The sequence below is a fragment of the Drosophila kikkawai genome, chromosome 2R (genome assembly GCF_030179895.1).
Source record: "Drosophila kikkawai strain 14028-0561.14 chromosome 2R, DkikHiC1v2, whole genome shotgun sequence".
Classification (NCBI taxonomy): domain Eukaryota; kingdom Metazoa; phylum Arthropoda; class Insecta; order Diptera; family Drosophilidae; genus Drosophila; species Drosophila kikkawai.
In genome coordinates, this window is record NC_091729.1 from 26,409,525 (window position 1) to 26,434,786 (window position 25,262).

General features: G+C 38.2%; 3 protein-coding genes across 3 annotated transcripts in view; 2 read left to right on the forward strand and 1 right to left on the reverse strand.

The window, feature by feature from the left end:
- The first annotated feature begins 5,900 nt into the window (after positions 1-5,900).
- On the forward strand, positions 5,901-7,085 carry LOC108072276 (trypsin-1). Its single transcript, XM_017163342.1, has 2 exons — positions 5,901-6,695; positions 6,756-7,085. Exons 1-2 carry the CDS (start codon positions 5,901-5,903, stop codon positions 7,083-7,085), a joined length of 1,125 nt encoding a protein of 374 aa, XP_017018831.1.
- Positions 7,086-9,611: 2,526 nt separating this feature from the next.
- comr (cookie monster) lies at positions 9,612-12,220 on the reverse strand. Its single transcript, XM_017163284.3, has one exon. It carries the CDS (start codon positions 12,113-12,115, stop codon positions 9,722-9,724), a length of 2,394 nt encoding a protein of 797 aa, XP_017018773.1. The 5' UTR covers positions 12,116-12,220; the 3' UTR covers positions 9,612-9,721.
- A 6,713-nt stretch (positions 12,221-18,933) lies between these two features.
- The window catches only part of Fili (Fish-lips), an 82,263-nt gene continuing 75,934 nt past the window's right edge, over positions 18,934-25,262 (forward strand). The window contains exon 1 of the mRNA XM_017163433.2: positions 18,934-19,625. The gene's annotated coding sequence lies outside the window, so the exon portion shown is untranslated. The remainder of the gene's footprint in view (positions 19,626-25,262) is intronic.

The following is a 25,262-nucleotide window of genomic DNA, read 5'->3' on the forward strand; positions in this document are numbered from 1 at the left end:
GTTTTGCCCGGCGGCCATGCTATGCGTCCTGGCAATTGTTGCTGCCTTAGTGGTTGCTCTTGTTCTTTTTTAATTGAATTGATTTGCATTTTTCACGCAGGCGTTGCTCATTGAGTTTGCTCTGCTGTCGCGCTCTGTTTGCATTGTCGTCGTCGTCGTCGTCAGTGGGTTAAGATCGATCCCGGGTTTCAGGGGGAAAAAGAGGAAAATTCAATGGCGAAAGCAGGAAATGTTGGCTTTTTCTTTTAAATTAACCCAAATTAAGAGGAGACTGTATTTAAATCACATGGGAGTTGTTGCCTTGGGGAGAATTTATTAGCATAACAGGTTTGGGGTATAAATAATGGGTATTTTAGGTAATTTTTAAGGGTATGTAATTTATAAATATTTGTTTAAAAATACTTCTGGGACTTGGTTATAATGAAATCAATTTAATTATGGCTTTGAATATATTTCTACCCTTGAAGGAGACGTTTCCGACCCTATAAAGTATATATATTCTTGATCAGCATCAACAGGGGAATCTTTCTAGATATGTCAGGAAGAAATCGATTTTTTGGCCATCTTTGCAAAATTTTATAAGGGGTTACATCATTAAAATTTTTGATTTTGATAAAAAATTTAATTTTCAAAATTTTTAAATGAAGTATGCAGATTTATTAACTGTAGAAAATCTTGCACAGAACAGTTTTCCGATTTAAAATTAATGCTCTTTTGGCCGAGCTATGATATTTTTAATTTTAAAAAAATCAAGAAGATTTTTAAGATAAAAAATCCGATTTCATAATACAAAATAATATTTTTCTAAGTCAAGGAATCATTTCCGACCCCATAAACCATATATATTCATGATCAGCATCAAAATGCGAATCTTTCTAGACATGTCCGGAAGAAATCGATTTTTTGGCCATTTTTGAGAAATTTGATAAGGGTTACATCATTAAAATTAGCAAAAATGGCCAGAAATGTTGATTTCTTAAAATTTTAAATTTGGTATGCAGTTTTTTTAAATTAATAAAAACTAACACAAAACTGCTTTCCGAATCGAAATTAATGCATTTTTGGCTTAGTTATGATATATTTTAATTGTTACCTGCAAGGGTATACAAACTTTGGCTGGCCAAAGTTAGCTTTCTTTCTTGTTTTATAAATATTTTACTAGCTAAAATTATGCCTAAGGAAATTTTTGGGCTAATTAGAATCAGCCTTTAGCTCTTCAATTTCACAGTTAAAATTCCTTTAAAAATAACTAAAAATTCCTTTAAAAATTCCTCTAAAACCGCAATAAATACAACTCTTCGTATTCTACTCTACACTCTCAACTCTTGACACCCAAAAATAAATAAACAATAATTGCAGCATCGAATATTTGTTAATTATAGCTTTACACGCCTCGTCACACATCTCTTCCCGCTGTCTCTGGTAAAATGCAAGAAAATTGTTATTAATTAATATGTAATTGTAATGGGCAGGCGACATGACTGAAAGGCCCCCATATAATGCCCTGAAAAAGTGGGTGTTTCGGTGGGCTTTTGTGTCAAATCGCTGCTGGCTTTAACAAATTAATAAACTTGACCGGACACACACGATAAAACCGCATAAATCAATTTCAGCTGGAAACTGCGCTAAACAATCATAAATAATAATTAAATGCTGTTCCAAACTATTTGCTGGTCAGTGAACTGCTCCGCCCCCGTCGGAGGGATAATTAAAAACTGTCGGTAATTATTGAAATTTGTGGCCAGCGTCAGACGTATTCGGTTAACCGAATGGCGCGTAAATTAAAAAAAAAGAAGGAAATTACTCACAAAATTTAATTCAATTAATTGAAGCTGAAAACGGGGGATATATGTATATAGAGCGGCTTTCGTCTCTGTTACATGGCTCGTTTGCTGTCTATATCCGCTTTCAGTTCCGATTCTAACCATTTGCAACGCCTAATTGGGCAAAGGGTTGCTATACATATATAGACCATATATATCCCCATATCTCCCGAGTGGACTTTCCACTTCTAATTGCACATTTGTATGCCTAATCGATCTGTCTGATTCGATTTGTGTCCACGTCTCTCATGGAATTTGTGTGCCGTGTTTTTCTCTGTCCCTGCCATCATCTCTGGTCTCTCGTTTACCTTTTGGGCCAGGTGTCCGTTTGAACGGTTAAAGCAAATGAAGCGTGACATTTTTCACATTTTCTTTTCGCTTTTCCCCCGGTGGCTTTGAGGTGCAAAGGAAACGGAGAGCCAGGAAGTTGGGTGTGCTCTATGTAAATTCGGTGACTGACAAAAGGATTTTGATATGTCTGTTGTCTGAGCAATCAATTGCTCTTTAACTGGTTGATATCATGGGTTTAGGGTGTAGAGAATAAGGGAGTATAGGGTTAAGGGAAGAAAAGGTTACCTTCGTAAAAATTAGAATGTTTAAAGGGAGATTTTAGTTGATTTTTGATTTAAATTTAAGCTTTTAAAGGGTTTCCTTTTATAAAATATATTTTTAGTTAGTGCCTTGTCAATTTCTATTTTATAAGCCTTTCTTTTATTATTTTAAAATATTTAAAAATTCAACCAAGACTCTCCATAATTTCTAATAAATAAATATACCTTTCTAAAGGGAAAATCTTTAATAGAGACCATCAAAACTTCTGTTTTCGACTCAATAGTCAAAGTCAAAGACCAAAAAAGATGACATGCTAATACCAGCTCTCTCTCTCTGCCTTGGTCCATAAATTCCCCCCTTATTTCCCCCTACCTTTCCATAATTTTTCCTTGTTTTAAGCCCACTCTCCCCTTGTAAAACTGTCATAATCAGCTTAGCCAAGGCTGATGGGTCTCTCTTTCTCTGGTGCGTTTGGGGATTGCGTGTTGCCAACAAATGCTGATCATGTAAATCCCAAGTTGCAAGTTTATGGGCTGCACATATGTACATATTTCCTTCATAGATATACAAAGCCCACATGCAACTGCAGCGACGCTTGTTGCACGCAATTAAAATCTTCATTAGCCGCGTTTAATTTCCACTTTTGATTAAAATAAAAAATAAGAAAAAAACGAAAGAGAAGAGGCGGAGACTGAGTCTGAAAAATCTTGTGACATGTGTCGCTGCTTATCGCCATCTCGGCCGCCAGTCGGCAACAAGTGGAGTTTTTTACCAGAAGGAGTTGAGGTTGGAGCTGGAGCTGGGATCCGGTCCTCGGGGCAGGACACGGACTCGGACTCGGACTCGAACTCGAACTCGGACTTGGACACTTTGCCTGATAAACGCAGAGTCGCTATCAATGTTGGGCCTAAGTGACAGTTGACTTGTTTATCAATTGACAGTTGTTGTTTTTCCTTTTTCCTTCTCGTTTATTTTGTATGTACATATTTTTAGTGGCTTGGGTTAACTGTTAATAAGCTTGTTCTGCGGCCTGTGAAAATGTTGCTTTTAATTAAAAGCCGACATCGTTGTAGCCGTGTCGGTGGAGGAATGTGTGTTTTGGCTGCATTTGCCTGCTGTTTTGTAAGCTGCGGATTTTAAAGCCCGATGCTGTCGCGATAGCGGCCAAAGAGCTCATGTTCGACAACTAAGTAGTGTCCAGATATATTGTGTGTGTGCATAAATATAAACTTTATTTATTTGCCTTTAAATCATGTTCACACATTGGGCCAGCCTACGCAATGCGAAACATTCGGTTCTCATTGGGAGATAAATATACAACATTTTTGAAGTCAAAAAAATGTGAAAGGGAGCTATGAATTGGGTAATTACTTGGCTCAGAGAAGCTGGAAAGCTTTAAATATTTTTTTAGAATTTTTAATAATAATATTTACTCTCTTTGAATATTAATTAAATCAAACGAAATTCTTAGTCTTGTTTTTAAGGGTTTTTTAAAACTAATTACAGGTACCTTATGCCCTTTTCTAACCACTTCAAACTCAAGTCAGCCAAGATTCTGCCTCTAATTTCTGACTTTTGCCTCTCTTGGCCATTTTAATTGGTTTTCTTTTGCCTGGAAACTTCTGGGCAAGCCGAAAAACTTTTTACCCACTCCGGGACATGTTTATTACTCGGCCACAATTAAGCCATATATTTCAGCTGGACAAAAGCCACTGCCTTTGGCTCTCCAGCTGCCTTTCTTGGCTGCAGTTGTGGGTCAGTGGATTACTTCTGCTGCAGTATTGTTTTTCCAGTTTCAGCTCTAGTTTCAGCTCGTAACTCTCGGGAGTGTCTGTCTGTGTCTCCCACTCTCTAATGAGAAGCGGAGCAGAGGAATGAAGTTCAATGTTGTGGCTTGTAAATCTCCCCACATGCGCTCCACTTTCCGGGCAGAAAACCATTTCCATAAATATCAATTAAGCGAGAGGAGAGCGACTATCAAAAGTGACAGAAACATGTGGATGATGCGTCGTCTCCAGTTTCTCCCCTCCGAAACAGTTGGCTTCTGGTCTTCTGGTCTGGTTTTTCAACTGGCCACTGCTACCTGGCCTACGCAGTTTTATAATTGGACAATTTACTGGAGGTGCTGGCAGTAGCAGTAACCCCCCAGCCGGAAAATACACTCCCAAGTTCTCTAGTCTATAAAATGTGACTGGGGTAAAATGTTACCATTTAGGCGTTGGAGCATGAAGAGAACAGGGGGAGAAATAAATTGTTTAAACTTTTTTTAAAGCTTCAAATTGTTACATAAACATTAAAATAATATTTTAAATATTATTTTGCCATGCAAACAATTTAAAATAATATGTTTCCTACAATTTTTACTCACTCTTTTAATTCTACAAAAATATTTGAAGTCATAGCTCCTTCATAAGTAATACATTTCCCAATTTCTCTCAGTACCCCTGGCCATATGTGGGTGTAACCATCCAAATTATAGTCGTGTGCTGGGGTTAAAGCCACGCTTCAATGGATATACCCCAATATATAGACCAAATTCAATTAGTCAAAGTCGCAAAGCTTTGCTCACAGTCTCAGTCTCATAAGCGGCTTAGTTTTCCACAAATAAATGTACACACACACACACACACACTTACCGGGGGAAAACTGTTATGAAAATGCTTTCACTAATTTTCAGAGCTCTTCTAATTACAGTTGGAGGAGTTGGGAGTCCTGAGGGTTTGGGAGTTTTTCCACCAAGATGACGTTACTTAGTCATTTGGCATCCACTAAGCGGTCACTAAGCGTCAATATTTCATGCCTAAGCCTATTACAGATTATTGTGCCAGCTTACGAAACACACACATATACACGCAGAGGGGAAAATCAGAAAATCGGTGGGGAAAACTTGGGGGGAAAACTTGCCAGCTTTGTGGCGGAGTGTCAACTCTTGATTGGAGCCTTATTGGGCGTCTGATTTGCATAATATTGGATAAATAGTTGGAAAAGTTGATGTGGAAACTTGTATTAACAATGGTCAATTAGGGGAATTGTGTGGTGATTAAGGAAAATCGATGGGAAAGTGGGAAAGAGCGAAAGGGATTTTATAAAATATAACAATAAATAGCTAAGTTCTTCTACCTTAATTTACCAAGTTGCCTTCACTTAAATCCCACTTAAGATTAAATTTAATTCAAATCTTGAACCCCATTAAGGCCCCCGATTTAATTTGGCTTTCATAAAAAGTGCAATCTTCTGTGAAAACCCCTCAGCAAATATGTATACCCGCCCGTTTGCCCAGAATTAGTTAGTTAACCTGGCAGGCATTTACACTTTGCTGGGGCAAACATTTCATGAATTCATTTGTGCGACAGCCTGGAAAATGTGTGTGGTGTTGCCAAAATGAAAAGTTGCCCAGCCAGCCGGCTGGTTTGTTGATAGAATAAAACGTGATTAGCAGGCAGAGTGGATTTTTTTTTGTGGATTCTGCTTTAAAACGGATGATCAGTTTGAGTTTCAAGTTTAGTTGTAGAAATTGCCAGGAAGATGAAGAAGCTCCAGCTGTTGATCGCTGTTTTCTGTGGCTTTCTGTGTGTTTTTGGTTCAACAACGCCCACCAAGCGAGTTCGACCCTTGCAGGGAAATTTTTTTGAGTGGATAAGTTCGATATTTTTACCACCACCGGGCACCACAACACCAACAACTGAAGTTACTACAAGAAAATCCACAACAACTAGCTTAAGTTCAACAACTTCTACAACAACTTCTACAACATCTTCTTTAATAAGTTCAAATACAACTTCAACAACAACTCCCATTACTTCACCAACGTATTCACCAGTGCCCAATTTCCCCCAGGACAGATATTGTGTGAGCTGTCGCTGTGGCTTTATTAATAATTTGAACAAAATCGTGGGCGGTGAGGAGACCAGAGTCCACCAATATCCCTGGATGGCGGTGATTCTCATACACGATAGATTCTATTGCTCAGGATCCCTGATCAACGATCTCTATGTCCTGACAGCTGGTCATTGTGTGGAGGGTGTGCTTCCGGAACTCCTCACTCTGCGTTTCCTGGAACACAATCGCACGCATCCCAATGAGGATGTTGTGGTTATCCAGAGATACGTGACCAAAGTTAAGGTTCACGAGCTCTATAATCCTCAAAGTTTTGACAATGATATAGCTGTTTTGAGGCTGGAGCGACCGGTGGATATGGAGAATCGCCGCATAAGACCCATTTGCCTGCCCATTCAGGGTCACAGTTTTGATCATGAACTGGCCGTGGTCACGGGCTGGGGAGCTCAGAAGGAAGGAGGCTCGGCCAGCGATACTTTGAGGGTGGGCTTAAGACACCTTGATTTATATATATTTGTATTATTTTATATAATTTAATTTAAGGAAGTCCAAGTGGTGGTTATACCCCAATCGGTGTGTCGGAATCAAACTACCTACAGGCCAGGACAAATCACGGATAACATGATGTGTGCTGGCTATATCTCGGAGGGTGGCAAGGATGCCTGTGGTGGCGATAGCGGTGGTCCGCTGCAAACCACCTTTGACGAGCAGCCAGGACAATATCAATTGGCGGGCATAGTGTCCTGGGGAGCAGGTTGTGCCAGGCCCAAGTCCCCGGGTGTTTATACCAGAGTCAATCAGTATCTGCGCTGGCTGAGGTCGAATACTCCTGGGGCCTGTCATTGTATGCCCTATCCCGAGGAGGATTATTAGCTGAAAATATTTATAAAAACTAAGTTAAATATTATTTACATTGAACTACAAATGCCTTTGCATATTAATCTTCTTTCCTCTTCTTTTCTGTTGTTTCGGAGTTAAATAAATTTGTAAAAATATTTCCTTTCCCTTTACATATTTTAAAGGGTTTCCCCAAGTGTATTTACCTAATTGCCAAGCAATTCCACCATCGATCAAAAGTTTGCGGCAACTTTTTGGTTAGATTTTAGCCAAATGTTGCATAAACTACTTGGAATTCCCCCCGGGGGAGCATCTGCATATCCATAACCACATCCTTAACTGCAGTCCTGGATTGGCAAATAAAAAAGCAATTCGAAACTGGGTTACAACACTTGAAGGTAAAGCAGAGCCACTTTTAGCTCCTTCAAGGAAAGTTTTTGCCGTGGAACGAGGCCATATCTCTCTCTCTGCATTCTCGTGCATATAAATCCCAATTTGCTGGCGAAATATTTTTGGTGCAATTGTGATTGTTATGCATTTTGCATTTGTGCAATCACAAAATAACTCTGCTCTACCTGAAAGAAAGCCCAAGGACACGCCAAACTCACAGGAGCAAGTTTTACCCACACCCAGAGAGGGACTCTTCTGTATTGGCTTATTTATAAAGTTGGCTTTTTGTGGGAAACGGCATAAAAAAGATAAGCGTAAAGTTTTTAACAAATGTGTACAACAAATTATTTAGTCGCTGGGGAAAATGGCGAGTTGAGTTTCAATCGGAGTTAAGCTTAGACTTTGGACTTGAACTTTAATCAAAATAAATTCGTTAAATATGTATCTTTTGATCTAAGATAAATTAGTGAAGGAACCATAAACTTTGGTTAATAAAAACCCTTAAAATTATATATATTTTCCAGTCAACACCTTATTCCCTAGCAGCATTTTCCCATAGAAAGATATGTCTACTCTTTGGGCTCCATAAACCATCCCGTTGCATATGTAAATAGTTTCCAGCAAACGGCTATAAGCATCATTAAAAATCTTTACGACTTACGATATTAATGCCAAACGGGAAAAAGTAAAACGCCAGATACATTTATGCCTTGCCAATAAATTTGTCTCACCACCAGAAACTCGTAAAGATTTCCTACTCACATCCATAAAGCAGTCTCAAAGTCCCGAAACAAAAGGAAAAGAAAAAGATACGAAACGAAACGAACAAGTTAAAGTACTGCCGCCGACCTGCATGAATTTCCAGCTAAACGACAAATAACTTGGCATTTAATAACTCAGCAAAGCTGAGGGTTTGCGGGAGAGAAAAAAAAAATACAGCAGAAATCCTCATTATAATGCAACCAAAGTCCCGACTTTATATACCATAATTTTATTCTCTGGCAAAGCCAATTTATGCGTTGAAACTAAAGTTGGGACTGAGTAGAGGTGGGTTTGGTTTTGTATTTAAGAGGCGATAACTAATAGATCTTGAGGAATATTATACTTTATTCTTTTCTAAAAAGATCTATAATCCTCTGACATCCATAGACATTTCTCATCATCATTTAAACATCAAATTTAATAATCAGGCTGTCATGTTTATAATTGAGACTCTGGGGGGGCGCAGACAGGATTTAGTTCTGCCCCAGACAACTCTAGACGATGTTCAATCGCGGCAGAAGCCAGAAAGGCCAAAAAGAAACATTTCTCGGAAGGCAAAACATGACACATCTCATTATGATGACTCCCAAAAGAGATCCCAGCCGCAGAATCCACTTCCCCTTCTCCTCGTTGTGTGTGTGGCTGTCAGGGCATTTTGTTTATGATTTTGTAGCTGTCATAAAGTTATTAAAAGTATGTGACATTTTTATGACATTATGACGTCTTGACTTAAAGTTCTTACCCTTAAAAAAAGCGAAAAAGAAATCTCTTTTTGGCGAGGTTCGCCTTGAAATATGATATCAAATAAAAAGCAAATTAAAGACGATAAAAATCGTGTCTCGACTCACGCTGAGTTATATTTAAACAAAAAAAATTGCAAATCGAATCCCCGAAACCCAAGCCCAGAGTCAAGCATCGTTTAAGTTTCGGTGTCTGGTTCTGGTTTCGTTTTCGGTTGCCTGTTGTTCATCTTGTTATTTGGTGGCTCATAAAACTTGTAAACATCCGACTGATTGTGCCCCCGTCTGGTGCTCTTTTTAGCCCGTGTGGGTGCCTGGCTTTATTGGTAAGATATTTCCCGATGATATTACACTTTTGATTGGCCTCGGTAATGGGCCAGGCCGAGGGCGTGAGAGATCAAAGGGCGATAAGCGATTTAATTGCCCATATGTCCAATGCCAATGGCATCGGGCCAGAGAAACCCAAACAAAAGTTATTATAATGGCCGGGTTTAGATATGCCCAAGATGGTAAATGTACAAAGGAATGGCTTTTGAAGTTGAAGTTGAATAAATAAAACATGCAAACGAGGTGGAGTGGCCGCGGGGTCAAGAGGTGTTGGTGAGACTGTGAAAGCTGTTATAAGAATTGGTTAATCTAGTTCTTTCTTTTAAATAAAAGCACCTTGAAATTGTATTAAAATTAATATTTAATTGAGGGAAACCCTTGGAACTTCCTCTCCGTCTTTCTTTAGGTTTAGACGTAGTTCAAATTATTAAAAAAAAATATTAAGCCTTGATTTTAGTTTGACTTTCCTTTGGAGTTGCGCAGATGATAGCGTCGTGGCTTTTCTGCTTCCGGTGCTGAAGGCCGGTACTGAACGCTGTAATCGTCATCATCATCGTCCTCTTCGTTGTCCTCAGCATCCTCTTCTTCCTCATCTTCCCCGTCTTCCTCATCTTCCTCGTCTTCCTCGTCTTCCCCGTCTTCCTCGTCTTCCAAGTCCTCTTCGGTGTCCAAGTCTTCTTCAATGTCCTCGCCCATTTCGGCTTCCTGAGTCTCTACGGTATTTAGATTCTCTTCGGGTTGCTCATCTTCTTCTGGTGGCTCATCATCGGCTGGCTCGTCATCTTCTGGAAGCTCTTCTACAAGGTCCTCGTCTTCTGGCTGTTCGTTTTCTTCTAAGATTTCTTCATCTAGATACTCTTCCCCTTCGAGCTTGTCCACCTCGTCCTGTGGAGCCTCCTCGATTTCACTAGTTTTCTCAGCAGCTTCACTTAGTTCCTTCTTGTTATGCCCGGGTTTCTTCTTCGCCAGCAATTCTACCTTCACCACTTCCTCCAATTGCTGCAGTTGCTCCAGTTCCTTCTTGGCTTTCCTAGATTCCTGGGCACCTTTCTTTGCTCTCTTTTTAGGGGAACCTGCCTCCCTTTTGTTGGGACTGGTAAGCCGCTTTCGGGATGTGGCTTTTGGAGTCTTGGCCTTGGATTGCCCTCGGTTTTTGGCCAGAACCTTTTCATCATTGTCGATGGCTTCCTCTTGTTTAGTATTCAATGTCTTTCTTGCATCCTTGACAGTTTCCCTCTTGGCTTTCTTTGCCTTCCGACTGACTTCAGCCTCGCTTTCGCTGGAACTGGACTCGAAGCTTTTGGCGCGACGTCCACGGGACCCAGCCTTGGGCTGCTGTGGGCCCTTGGCCTTTCCACGGCTGCTTGAGGAGGCATTCTCCTTGAGCGCCGATGATCCGCCACACAGCTCCTGCATGGCCTCCTCCAGCTCCTGGTCGTCCAGCGAGTCTTCTCCCTTTTTGCGGCCCGCCGAAGATCTTAAAGCCGCCGCTGCCGATGTGGAGGGCATAGAGTCCATGTCAGAGTCCTGGCCAGCGGGGGAGGCGGGTGGCGGAAAATCGTCAGGATCATTGTCCTCGCCATCGGAATAGGCCAGGCCAATGGGAAGGTTCTGCTGGAAATTGCTGGCCTTGTGGGTGGTCTCCAGGACAATATCCTTGTAGCCGGTGGTCTTGTTGCCATAACGCGGCATAAAGTCCCCGAAGAACTGGTTGACCATCGAGGGAGACACCTGGCCATAGTAGCCAGCATATTCCGGCGGCGGCTTGTTGGCATCCAGGGTGATGACAGAGTCGTGGGGCCGCACAAACTTGATCGAGGAACTGGTGAAGGTGGGACAGTCCCAGGGACGGCTTTTCTTCATTGCTGGATTCTTGCAGAGATGGGCGCTGGCCTGGAGCACCTGGGTGGTGGCCAAGTGATCCAGCAGAGTGCGAAATCGGGTGCGTTCCGCCTGGATGGACGAGCGAACGGAGATGATGGAGCAGCACTTGTCGCCGCGCTGTTGCATCCGCTCGAGGTGGCTCTTCGAGGGCATGTGTAGCGGCACAAGGAACTCTAGCTCCTTTTCGTCCTCAGCATCCTCAGCTGATTGGCCATTCTGGGCACCCATTGGGTAATACTTTTCCATCAGGAGACTGTCTTCCATAAAGGTCTTCAAAGCGTCTAGCTTGCCCCTGACGAACTCGGGTTGCGTGTAGTAGAGGAGCATGGTCTCCATGTCATCTGATGGGTCACTCTTCTCAGCTGGATCTGTCTCCTCCTTATCGACCCTCGCGAAGCCTTCGGTGGTCAGCTTTTCCGTAAATTGCTTAACGCTTCGGCAGCGGAAAATCTGACTGCCGGCAGTTAGATGATCCTGCAGAGCCTGATAGTCCACCACCAGCTGGCGGCCACTTGGCGACCAGTTGAGCATGGGTATGGCGTCGCTGCTGGCGGCCAGGTAGAGCTTCAGGACAAAGGGACAACCCAGCAGGTTCATGCCCATGGGTTGCGGCGGATTGGCCTCCTTCAAGTGGGCCTTCGTCTCCTGCTGAATCTTCCCCAACTCATGCTGGTTGACATTCATCTCTGCCGGCGGATGCTGTATGTGCTTCACCTGCTCCTGGGCTTTGGTGCTCTCGGGCGGACCCTCAGTGAGTTTCAATACCGGCGGCAGATCCAGTGTGTCAAAGAAGTCGTCAAATCCTATGATATTATCCTCTGTCGAGCTTGAAAATTCGCTTGGCTTTTCAACAAACTCCTCGAAGGCGTTGGCTCGAAGGTCCTCCTTGGCCTCCATGGGTTCTGCCAGTGGTGAGTCCATGGGGAAACGGAAATCATCGTTAAATGGGTCAAGAGAGGACATTTTCCTTGCTTTATTTTCTAAATTTTTTACACAGAAAAAACAGAGCTTGGAAAGCAATCCTCCTGTAAGATCTTTTTGAACTAATAAACTGCACTATTTTTTTTTTTTTTGGCAAGAGAAAAAGTGAATTGACATTCGGTTTAAGTTTTTTTCCTTGTGACAGACAGTGTGGCCAAGTTTTCTACAATTGTTTAAAGTTGCTCCTTCAAGGGTTGTGATTTAATTTTATTAATTTTTTATCGATAGCCAGAGGTGTGTTCAAATGGAAAAGGTAACACTCAAGTGGTATGACTTTGAAATTATATTCTTTTTATCTTTTTCTTAGGGAAATTTTTTGGAAATTTATTGATATAATAATTTACCAGGTTATACTTTATATTTCTTTATTTTTCTATATACAAGTTTTGTTATTATTACAAAGTTAAAGCCTCCCAAACTTTGATTAAAGTTCATCGAGACAGAACTCATAAAAAAACCAAACAAAGCCTTATATCAAAGCCCTATTCGAATGCATTTCATGTATTGTTTGCAATAAGTCTATTGTTATTTATACGTCTCCCAAAACCCCCCCAAAAATACACCCAAAAATCACCCAAAAACCCCCCCTGTTTTCCACCCACCCTTTCCTGAGCGTCGGCACAGTTCAAAAAGGAAAGCACGAGGGCAAGGGCAGCCTTTCATTGGGGATTCATGGGCTCAATATCAATAATAATGCAGACCGAAGCCGGGACAACAAAAAAGTCGCCACTCAACCGTTCCATAACCCATCGCAGAGGGGAAGATAGTGGCTTTAAATTGACATTTACATGAATATTTAATAGACATCCTTTAATCAGGAGTTGCACCCTGAAATTATTTCGATTGACGGAAGTTGTTTATTCTTTTTATATATATATTTTTTTTTTGGAAAAAAACTTAACTAGCGTGAATTGTATGCTACAATTTCATGTGTCACCAAGCGTTGTTAAGGAAAAAATTCAACAAGAGGTGATAATTGAATTTAAAATGAAACAGAAATTACAATACTCTATAGGGAAAATCTTGAAAGTATAATATTTAGAAGGTAAATATATTTATAAATATTTGTTATGCCTTGCATAAGTTCTCTTTTATTTTTTTAAGATAAATCTTTATGAATTTATGGTTTCTTTAATGTTTCTACTACCCTCAGTAGCTAATATTTACATTTATATTTCCGCAAACATTTGATTAGCCTTTTATTACCAACAGTGGCTACGTTCTTTGTCCAAATTTAATGACAAAGTTGTAATTTCAAAAGGAAAAACATAGGGAAAATGCCATGAAAAGCTGCATAACAAGAACTCCGGCTGTATATATGACGAAATAAATTTACAAGACCCCAAAAAAGAGTTGCCCAGTGACGGGGCACGCACGTGATTTTGACAATGTAGTAACTCCCTCTACTTTTTTATGTTTTTTGATAGCTTCCTATATTTTTTTTGGCGGAACGAAAAAACTTTTCTTTGTTGTACTCTCCGTTTTGTATGATTTAAGTTAGTCGTGTGACGGAAGCCGTACATGAAATTCATGAAAAACTATGATGTGAGCTGAGCTTCGGTTTCGGTTTCAGTTTTAATTTGGGGATTGTATTTCTTATCGGCGGTTTTAATTCTGCCGCCCAGCGAGATCTCTCAGCTCCCCAAAAAAAAAAAATATTTCAATAAAGTAGGAAATGTTTATACATAAAATATATGTATAAATGTTGTGCCTTTGTTTAATGCGAGTCAAGTGGTCATAGATTATGCACTTTTATGGTTTATGGGGGGCGCTACTCTAGGCGGTGTTTTGCCTTTAAGTTTTTTGTTTTGAGAGTCGTAAAACGGGAAGAAGATCCAGCATGACCTTTAACCCGGAATATTCCTCTCTGTCAATTGCAGTTTTACGATGCCGATTCCCATTTTCGATAATGTTTGTTATTCGGAAATGAGTCACTTCTCTCTGCTTTCGAATGATTCACTGGGAGGTTTCTTTGCCAGATCGATCGATCAATCATTTCACATGCCAAAAACTGAAACTTGGAACCGCTCTTCTTGAAGTTTCGCCTTTAGCTTTTTGAGTTAATTAATATAAATGAATAATTTAGCATAATTTTGTGGCTGCATTTTAAGGGCAACAGTGGACTTTTGACAATTAAAGTTCGAGCATGTTGAATAATCATTTTTCAAAAATACAATGCATATTAATGATCTTGAACGGGTTTCTTAGGAAATACTTGAACTGTGAATAAATATCTTAACAATATAGTTAATTAGGGGAAGGATTTCTGGGAATTGTTGAAGGGAAAGGAATGTTGCTGACTTGTATGCGAAATTTTACATCAATACTGCTCTAAATAATTCTCTAAAAAAATTGTGATAAATCTCTCTTGGCATTTACTTTATTTTCCAAGAACCAAATCAGTTTAAAAACTATCTATGAAAAGTATCTTCCAACTTCTAATCTCCAGCAAGTCGCAGCAATCTCTCACCCATGTTAAAAGTGACTAATTGAATGCCTAATATCATTCCCCTTTTATATTTTTCAGACCCCTCTGTTGCTCTACAAAAATCCATTCCCGTTAAGACTCCCGGTTTTTATTTTTTGTTGGTAATTTGATATTTTTCACTAAATATGTTTCGGTATCGGTATCGCTTTCACCCCTCCTGGACTGGCTCTCGCTTTTCTGCTTTTCTTTTCCAGCTCTTTGTATCTTTTTGTCTAATGAAGCGTTTAAACTCCCGCTCGTCGCTGATGATAATTAACACAACTCCAAATTTCCAAAAGCGAACCCAAGCAGGGATCTCATTAACCCTTGGCATTTGTCACACGAACTCCAAGGAATTTTATTCCTTCGCTGAGGAGTTTCGAGTGGCTGCCAAGTTGAAGTTTTGAGCCATCGTACAAGTCAATCTACGTGACATCCTTTTTGTCCTCGCTCACTTTTTACTCCTTTTTCTGGCGTTGAAACAGATGTCAAATTGTTGTGCATTTTCTGTACATTTTGTTGCCTTTTTTTGTGTTGTTGATTTCCTCTATTGTATTTGTTTTCTTTGTCTCCCCTTTTGTTTTCGTTTGTTTTGGTTCATTGACTTTGCGCGGTTTCGAATTTCGGTTAAAATACCCAGCTCGCAACCCCTAAAAATTGCTCTAGGAGTTACGCCCTCAATCGATTTGTAGGGCAACTTGATATGTTTCGAAAGGAGTTGCAGGAACACATGTGTCTTCTAAATTTGGAGATCGAATGGGAGCTAATGCAATCGTTGAGAGTTATGAGTTTGGTTAGTTTGAGGTCTTATATACCTAGAAATATCAATTATTTCTTGAAGTTATGGTTGTCAAATGTGGAACTTACAAAGATCATTGGTTTTTGAAATTTATGGAATTTATTTGTGGTGAGCAATGGTTCGTAAAATTTTATAACTTGAGGTGGGAAATAAGAAAGAAGCCAAAGAATTTTGAAAACTATATTTTAAAGAGGTTTTAAGCCTTAAATTTAATTTTGAAAAAAAGTATGGTATTACAACCTAATTAATATTTCAAAAACTATTCAAAATATGGATGTATTTCCTCTTAGTACAATTAATATTTCCTTAATTATATTATCAACCTTCTTATACCCTATTATACCTTCTCCATCTCACCATATTCTCCATTTCATTCCTTTTCCAAGAGGTAACCAGACAACCGAAGACACGCGGAAAGTGCGAAAAATCACTTTTGCGATAAATAATACAACTTCATCAGCGACAAACGACGAACCCCCCAAAAAGCTCAAGGAGCAGGAGGAGGAGGAGGAGCTGGAGGAGCCCCTCTGGCCACCAAGGCGTGAGGCGTGCATAAGTGAAATGTGCACAAGATACAAGCTGCGAGATACAAAGATACATCCGAGACATCCAGCAAGGGAACGGCGAGCGAGCGAGCGAGCAAGCGGAGCAGCCAAAAAGGTAATTAATCATCGTCATGGGGCGTGTGCACGATTCGCTTAACGTGCGCCTTTGGCGGTGGTTCCCCCCTCAAATCCCCCCCTACCCCCCTGCTCCACAACGACTAAGAGGGGCTGAATGGGGGTCAGAGTTTGGTCTGTGCAGAGTCAGACAAACATATTACTCAAGGCATTTCCATATGGTCTACTTGAAAGCAGTACACGGAAAATAAAATTTGATGAGCTTGAAAAAATATTAAGGAAGATTAAAAATATATTAAATATTTTAGAAACTATTTTTAAGCTGTGATATTTTTATACCCTTGCAGGGTATTATAATTTCAGTCAGAAGTTTGCAACGCAGTAAAGGAGACGTTTCCGACCCTATAAAGTATATATATTCTTGATCAGCATCTACAGGGGAATCTTTCTAGACATGTCAGGAAGAAATCGATTTTTTGGCCATTTTTGCAAAATTTTATAAGGGGTTACATCATTAAAATTTTTGATTTTGATAAAAAATTGAATTTTCAAAATTTTTAAATGAAGTATGCAGATTTATTAACTGTAGAAAATCTTGCACAGAACAGTTTTCCGATTTAAAATTAATGCTCTTTTGGCCGAGTTATGTGTTTTTTAAATTTAAATAAAATCATGAAGTTTTTTAATATAAAAAATCCGATTTTATAATACAGAATAATATTTTTTTAAGTCAAGGAATCATTTCCGACCCCATAAACCATATATATTCTTGATCAGCATCGACAGGGGAATCTTTCTAGACATGTCCGGAAGAAATCGATTTTTTGGCCATTTTTGGGAAATTTGATAAGGGGTTACATCATTAAAATGAGCAAAAATGGCCAAAAATTTTGATTTCTTAAAATTTTAAATTTGGTATGCAGCTTTTTTAAATTAATAAAAACTAACACAAAACTGCTTTCCGAATCGAAATTAATGCATTTTTGGCTTAGTTATGATATATTTTAATTGTTACCTGTTGGCTGGCCAAAGTTAGCTTTCTTTCTTGTTTCTGTTTATTTTAAAAATGTATAAAAACTTTTAAAGGCATGAAAAATAGAATAGAAAACACTATTTACATAAATGCTAATGCTGATCAAGAATATATATGGTTTATAGGGATGGAAATGACTCCTTCACTGCGTTACTAGCTTCTGAATGAAATTATAATACCCTGTATTCTATAAAAATCACCTACATTTTATACATTTCCCAAAACAAATGCCTACATTTTCTAATAAAATTCCCACATTTTCTACCCACAAAGGTACACCCCTATTTTTAACAGTGCATCATCTTCTCCAGCTTCCACCAAGGGGGCCGCGTGTATGGAGGGCGTGGCATGGCGTGGCAATAATCATAACGAGCCAAATTAATGCGTTTCATTCTACATCAAGCAGAATTCCCGTGCAGTTTGTATACGTTTCATAGTATATATTTTTTGCACCCTTCTCGAGTTGACACATTTGCTGATTTAGCAAAAATATTTGTATATATGACGAGGGAAGCTGGAAGTATCTTTACCCAAGAAAAAAATCTAACAAATTCTAAGCTTGTATATGTGGCGCCTATTTCTTCTTAATTTGAGAGTTTTTATACAACAATTTTTAATTGATTGTGTGCCTGATTTCAGCATTTCTGCGAGCCATTTCATTTTGGCCAACGGGGCGTGGAATTCACGCAATAAGTTTAGTTTTGCGGCTGAGGATTTATTTAGCTAATTGGATGCCAAGGTAATTAGTGGCTTGAGTTGGTTAAATTAGGTGGAAAAGTATGCAAGAAATGTGTATATAATTGACTAATTTATTAAACAATATTTCTCAAAGAAAAATATAATGAAAATAGGTTAAACAAAATAATTATTTTAATTTAAAAGGGTTTAAATAAAAATAATAATTTTAGTTGCGTTTCATAAAAATATCTCAGATAAATTGGCTAGAATTTCCTCACTTAAACTAATTCGAAAAATTGTTTTAAATAATATAATTTAGCTTAAATTGTTGTTTATCTATTTCCTAATCTTAAACATAATTGTAACCCACAAAAATCCTCTTTAAACCTTGACATTCCCTGTTATCACTTCCCATTACCTGTCTCTTTCGTACTTTTTTTCCTCCGCTACCTGTGGCCGCCTTTATGAATTCTCTTTCATATCAAGAGAGAGAAAAAAATCCACGTGCTTATCAGACAAATGCGAGGGAATTTATTGGAATAAACAAAAAACAGCTGTTGTTGATGGAAAGCCGAGAGAGCAAGAAACAAAAAGAAGCAGAGAGAGAGAGAGTTGCTATAAAAAAGTGGTTAAACGATAAAAAGAGAATTTTATGGCACCATATGTGGGGTGGTTATTTTAGTTTAATTTACAATATTTTTAAGAAACATATTAAAACATAAATATCTCAACGCAAAAAAGTGTGTCTTAAAATTTATGAATTATTTAAAGTGTTTTCTCTTCAGAAAATATTGTAAAATATTTGAAGAAATTAAATTCTTTAAATTAATAAAATAGCTGAAATATATATTAAAAAATTATAAAATTATTTAACAAATATTTAAAAATTCTAATTAGGTTTTTACAAGAAAAACATTTCCAAACCAATAATAATCTAGACAAATTCTTACACACCAGCAGCCGCCTTTTACCTTCATCTCTCTCTCTTCATCTCTCTTGGAATTTCCCATTTTCCGATTTCCCCCAGTCGTGTGAGCATTTCTCGCATGCGATATTCCCTGAATTTATATTTGCTATAAACCCGAACAGAGACGAAGTCAATGCCGAAGCCACACGAAGTTGACTTCACAACTGGTTTCAGTTGGAACGATTGTTCAGTCAGTCCTCTATATGCTTGCTATGGCTCAGTTGGAAAAATTTTCAGTTGGAAATGAAAACTCGTGGCGTGCGGTTGTACCCGGTCGGTTGAGCTCTTCGCTGAGACACAAATGTACGTAAAAGTGCGCGTAAAATAACGGGAGAAAAAAGCTTAAACTAAGATAAAAAGTGCTAACTATATCAAGGAAATAAGCTGATAAGAATCTAAAGTAAACAAAAACAGAGTGTAAAAAATACAGCTTAAGATTATACTCTCCGTTGAGTGTGCGTGTGTAATTGCCTTGATTGATAACCGCTGACAGTGACTTTTCGACTTTTCCTTTCGGAAAACTCCCCCGCTCTGCGCTCTATAAATTCCTCGATTTTATTAAAAAAGCCAAAAAGAAGCTGCTGCCCCGGAAAGTGTGATCTAAGTGCACGTTTTGAATTCTTAAAGTGAAAACGGAAAAGTCAGAGGAAGGAGGGGGCTGAGCCATCCCCAAAAGTTCTTCACGCTTTGCCAAGCGTGCAAATTTTGCGGAATTTTCAATTAAAATTAATCACATCGTTACAAATCACAAAAGGACGATTGCAGCGAGTGCACTCATACACACTCACGAATCAAATCAAATCAAGCAATCATAATTGAAAGGATTAATTGAGCCTGAAAGAGGGTTTCTTTTGACACAATTTAAAGAGTTTTTCAAGAGGAACTGCAACTACATCAGAAATACATTGCATTTCGTACGTCTTAAAAGGTGAGTTAATTTTTTCTTAATTAATTTATGTATTTATCTAAAATAATTATGGGAATTGGCGCTGTTAAAGACGATTTGGTATACATAAATTGTGAAATGCTTTCTTTTTTTTATGTTTATAGGGTTTCGTTTTGTTCGATTTCAATTCAAAAATATATTTTTCTGAACTTTGAAAGTCCATCAACGGGATGTTTATATTTTAAACGCAAATTGTTGAATATATTTGTGTGAAATAAAAAGAAACAAATCTTAATTATTTACTTCCACACTTCTAAACCACAGATAGAGCTATGTAACCCTTTGTTGAACTCACTTTCTTAGTATTCTTTTTTGATATCGATCGAAATATTTATTAAATAAAGAGGTTATTACTTATTATATCTTATAAATATAGACTTAAATTTATTTTTAAATACCCAATCCAAAGAATTGAAGTGATAATTAATTACCTTAAACCAAAAAATAATGCAAATTCTCCAAAAACTATTGAAAGTGTCAATAGATTGTCAGTATTTCGGTAGGGGAACTTCCTGTTTCAAACTCCCCCCAACTTCCTTAACATTATGGTCAATTTCAAATGGGTCAACACTGCATTTTTTTGGTCAGCGTTCTATTCTTTTCCAAGAAAAAGGAAGCCAACCCAACCCTCCAAGTGTGAATTAGCATAAATGGACAAAGGTGCTTTTCAGTTAACTGCGGTTGGCATCTAATTAATGTGTATGCATTGGCATTGCATTTGCTGGCCGGAATTTAAATTAAATAAAGGGCGGCAGCTGTGTGTAAAGGCTTCTTCTTTGCCCATTTTCCGATATCTAATTATGCGGCGTGAAAATGCAATGCATGTACAAATATTGACGCGTCACAAGTCTGTTGTGTCTGCTGGCCAGGTTGTTGTTATTGTGTTGCAGTTGTTAACAGTAATTTCCATAGTTGCCAGGCTTTTTTTTTTCAGTTTTTTGTTTGCATTTCGAAGCGTACGTCTGTCTATTTAAAGTGGATCTCAAAACGGACATTATTGAAACAGTTTGAAGTGGCCACCAAAAAGGCATTTGTTTAAACAAAAAAGTAAGAAAGTCTAGTGGAATAATGATGGATGCAGACAAAACACACTCTTTGGGATATTGTTTGTAAAGAAAAAATAAAATTAGTGAGATCAAAGGAGGGGCTAGAACATAAGCTAAAATTAAATGAGGTGTTTAGTGTTGGTTTTATTCTTTTTAAAAGGTTTTCTTGAAGTACTTCTAAGAATATTTTTGGTAAATGTTTTCTTTAATTATTTCTGTTTAATAGTATTCTAAATTTATACTTTTTATCCTCCGTATAAATATCCTTGTAATAATTTTTACCCTTTCGAAAAGGTTTCTTATTTTGTATATTATTTTAACCTTAGACTCTTCACTTTCCCTTCATGTTAAACTGTGTTAAACTGTGCTAAACTCCCTTCCCATTTCCTATTCCGTTTACCTATTCCGTTTCCAAGACAAGGTCCTGTTCTCACCTTAACCCCAAGCCTGGCACCTGACAAAACTTAAGCCAGGCTAAGAACCATGGCTTTCAGTTTCTCGTAGGAGATGTGGGTTAAAATCTAGTTCAAGTGCGTGAAGAGTAATTAGAGGATGTTACTCAGTGTGTGTGTGGATGTTTCTACAAATTGTGTAAGAAACATTCTCAACAAATATTTAGACAGGAAAAAAATAGAAATTAGAAAAACAGCTCTCTCGCTGAGCGAGGAATTCACCTCAAGTGGACACTCGAGTGGAAAGGAGGCTCTGGGGGTAATTACAAAACTATATGCACATGTATGCCGAAGGAATTGAAATTGCTTTTTAATATTTTCAACAGATTTCCACTTAGAGATTAGCCTGGGGATGAGATGGAAATGGAGATGAGGATAGGGGAATGGAGGTGCACCTACGCACATCTGAGTGACAGAGAAAGGGACCCTCTTTATCTCTTGTCTATATATTTAGCTCGGTTCTGGTGCAATGTTTGTCTAAGTGTGGCTGGATCTCCGCACAGCTGACACAACTTATATGGGATATATATACACTATATAGAAACCCGACTCACTCTGAGGAGAATAAAGAGTGTGAATGAGATGTGAACTGCATTAGTAAGTCGAGACAAGTCGCGTTGAGTAAGTACTTTGCCCCGCGCATTGCACTTCCGTTTTTCGGTTCCCCCGAAAGTGTCACGGAGTTGGGTTAAATTGTGTCACAGAGGTGTTAAGGTCTAATTCCCGGAAATTCTGAATAAACAGCTGCCTTTTTGGTAGGTAGTGAGATGAAAATAAACATGTAACAGAGGCTAAAAACAAACAGGATAAAGGGTTTCATTTTAGTTTTATTATTTTGTTAAACATAAAGTAACATATCTTGGTTTTAAATATATATTTTTAAAGACACTTAAGCAGAAAATATAAGAAATAATTAAAGAAAAGCTATTTATTTAATTTTATTAATATTATAAAATATTTCGCCTCAAATTTCAAGATTATTTTCTTACTTAAAGTTTTATAAAATGTACAGCTACACTAACAAGTTTTTTTTTCCTATTTAAAAGAATTTTATAAATTAGGTAAACATTTACAATTATTCATTACATTTTACTATCGTTCTGAATTTTTAAAAATATTTTTTAAGCTCTTAAAGTTTTTTTTTAAATATTTAATATTGTTGTTCTACATTTCTTACCATAATTTATTCAGTTATTGATTTTCTCTCAAGTCTTATTTATTTTCTACAAATTTTTAAAGGCTTTCATGTTTATTAAATGTAAAACAGCATGTATATCAAAGTTATACCAGCTTTATATTATTATTTCGTAGTATTTTCCCACATCCTCTATCCTCAGTTTATTTTTATATTTCGCTCCTCAAGAGTAACTCGATCGCCTTGTGGCCATGCCTGGCCTTGCCTTTAATCCTAATGTTAAAAATGAGCAAAGTTTCAGTTTTTTATTCCCTCCATTTGTATTATTTTCAGTTGTTTGCATTTTATTTGTTATCTCACTTGCAACTATCTGCTTGGCCGCCGGCCATTAGAGCGAGCCGCACCCAGTCCGAAAAGTAAAAAACTAAAAAACTATTTGAATGAGAGAAGTCCGTTTGTGATGTGAATAATTCCACCACATTACACACTTGCAACGCCTCCTCCCCCTGGCCAGTTTCCACCCGGATTTTCCTCGCTTTTCAGCTGCATTTGTGGTGCACATTTTGCCTAGTCAAGTGGTTGGATTTCGGTGGTTGCGAACCGTCGGTTTCGGCGGTTTCGTTTGCCGCTCGTTTATTTGGGAAAGTTGATTTGTTTTGAACTGATTATGGGCATGTTCGGTGCGGTGCCGTGCGGTTTCGCTTTGAGTTCGACTGCGTTCCGGATAATAGTTTTAAATAAGTTAAAGTCGCCATTTAATTGGCCCAGGCAACGCAGAGGATCTGAGAGATGCATTAATGTATCTGCAGCCCACAATCTGTGTGACAGAGACGTGACTTATCGGGAAAGCACACAAGGCAGATCATCATCACCATCATCATCATCATCGTCGTCGTCTGTCTGTTCTGGTCATTAAAAGCTAAACAAATTTCATCGCATTCTACTCGTGCTGGGAAAATGCTGTGAGACGCCGTCAGTTTTCCTTCCCCGTTGTTGCCCAACAATCTCACAGATGCCTACACCTGTCGCCTGACTAATTTATATCTTGTAGATAAAGCATCGCATGACATGTGGTCCAGCACACCACCACTCGGAGTTATGGCCAGAGTTGACCAATATGAAATCATTAAACATCGGGGGCCCCAAAGAAAAGATGACGACAGGCAAACAAATTTGTTTTCAGTCTCTGTAATTTGCATAATTGAGTTGGATGGAGCATTGTATTGGGTTTCAGATTCCCCCAAAAAATATCTGATAAACCATAAGTGCTGGGCCCTGGCAAGGTTGCTGACATTTTCCCTCTAACACACACACACACATGCACACCTGTTTTGAGTGATTGAGTTATGGTCCTAAAGATTGTACAGATGAGATTTTCTGAGGCATTTAAGTTTTGAATTTTTGATGTCAATATGCGTGGTTGGGAATAAACATGGGAGTTGGTATTAGCTTTCAAGGCCAGGTAAAGGTAGATGGAAGTGGATAAAGATGAGGTAATAAACAAGTAAATGTACGAGGAGATGGTGGAGATAGAAAAGAATCAGGAAAGAGTTTTATAAAATTCAGAAAGAATTCAAAAGTTTGCTTAGTAACTACTCCTTGTAAATTATAATAAATTTTTCATATGAAAAGAGATACATTTTCTAGAAGAAATACATTCTCTACTATGGTTCAGGTACCTTTTTATTGATTATACTTTAATAACTCTTTAAATTCTCCGAATAGCATTTCCCTTTTCAATTTATCCTATTTATTCTTTACTTTATTTTTCATACCATATTAAAAATTAGTACTTCCTTTACACCTTTAACTCTCCATAAATCAAGAAGCCCTTCTACGAAGAGCCATTTCCAATCCTCTATCAATCAGCATGATATATACCCTTTATCTGATATGCTTCCTTATCGATCCAAGAAATACCAACTGAAAACCTTTCATCAAATTTAACTACTCCTTTATACGATATAATTTCTGAGTAATCAGAAACCGAGAGCATTTGGCCCATTCGAATCCATCTGCCCACTAAGATTACACAATTTGCATACCACTCACGTCTCCTCAGAGGTCTGGGGTGTCTCAGGATCTCTCCTTCGGTGTTTGGCTACTGAAGACTAAGTGGAGACCGAGGCAGAAACCAAACTCGAAACCGAATCCAAATAGAAAACTGCGTTAAATTATGATAAAGCCCGGTCTCTGCCCATTCTCTCCTCGGTTATTTCCTCGTTTTATATCTTTTTCAGCTGCCTTTTTCTGCAGTTTTTTTCTCGTTTTTGCCTCGACCGCAAAATGAACTGACCAAATGGCTCAGACAGAGGCAGGAGGAGGGACGTCTGGAAATACATTTTGCTAAATGCAGTTTGGCTGCAGATTAGTGCGAGTTGATTATTTACTTTGGCCTCAAATTGTGCAATGCAAATAAACGGAGCCGCAGCATTATTATGTTAATGGCAAACGAAATGCAGTTGCAGTTTCTTGCCTCGGCCATGCGGGTCGTAAATTGCAAACTGCAACTTTAACAGCAACTTCAACTTCAACTCCAACTCCCAACTCTGCCTGAAAATTTCCAGACAAAAAACCAAAGCCAGGGAAAAGGCAAATGCATGTTGATTATTTTTATTGCGATTGACAAAAGCTTGAGAGGGAATAAAGCCAATGCCAAAGTCTGGCGGCGGTTAATTCTTTTGTAATTGAACAGCAGCTGCCGTTGGCTTTTCCGGATTTAATTTCTTTCTTTGCCAGCAGCTGGAACTTGAAAGTTGTCAAAGAAAAATAAGCCAAGTGAATGTCACTAATGACACCAATTGATATGAGGGAATTTTTGATAAAAATTCTAGTAAATAATAATATTATAAATTATTTAAAGGGATTTAATAAAAGCTCTAGCAGTTTAATTTACTTTTATGTTTCTTCATTCTTTAAATTTTATTTAATAAATTTAAAACAATTAAATATGCCCCACTTAAGGCTTATAAATCATTTCAAGACA

What these genes read in the sequence shown, in the direction of transcription:
- comr (XM_017163284.3), bottom strand. Translation starts at nt 12,115, where the DNA reads ATGTCCTCTCTTGACCCATTTAACGATGATTTCCGTTTCCCCATGGAC.
- LOC108072276 (XM_017163342.1), top strand. Translation starts at nt 5,901, where the DNA reads ATGAAGAAGCTCCAGCTGTTGATCGCTGTTTTCTGTGGCTTTCTGTGT. An exon ending in CGGCCAGCGATACTTTGAGG is followed by an intron (nt 6,696 to 6,755) that starts GTGGGCTTAAGA and finishes ATTTAATTTAAG; the next exon opens with GAAGTCCAAGTGGTGGTTAT.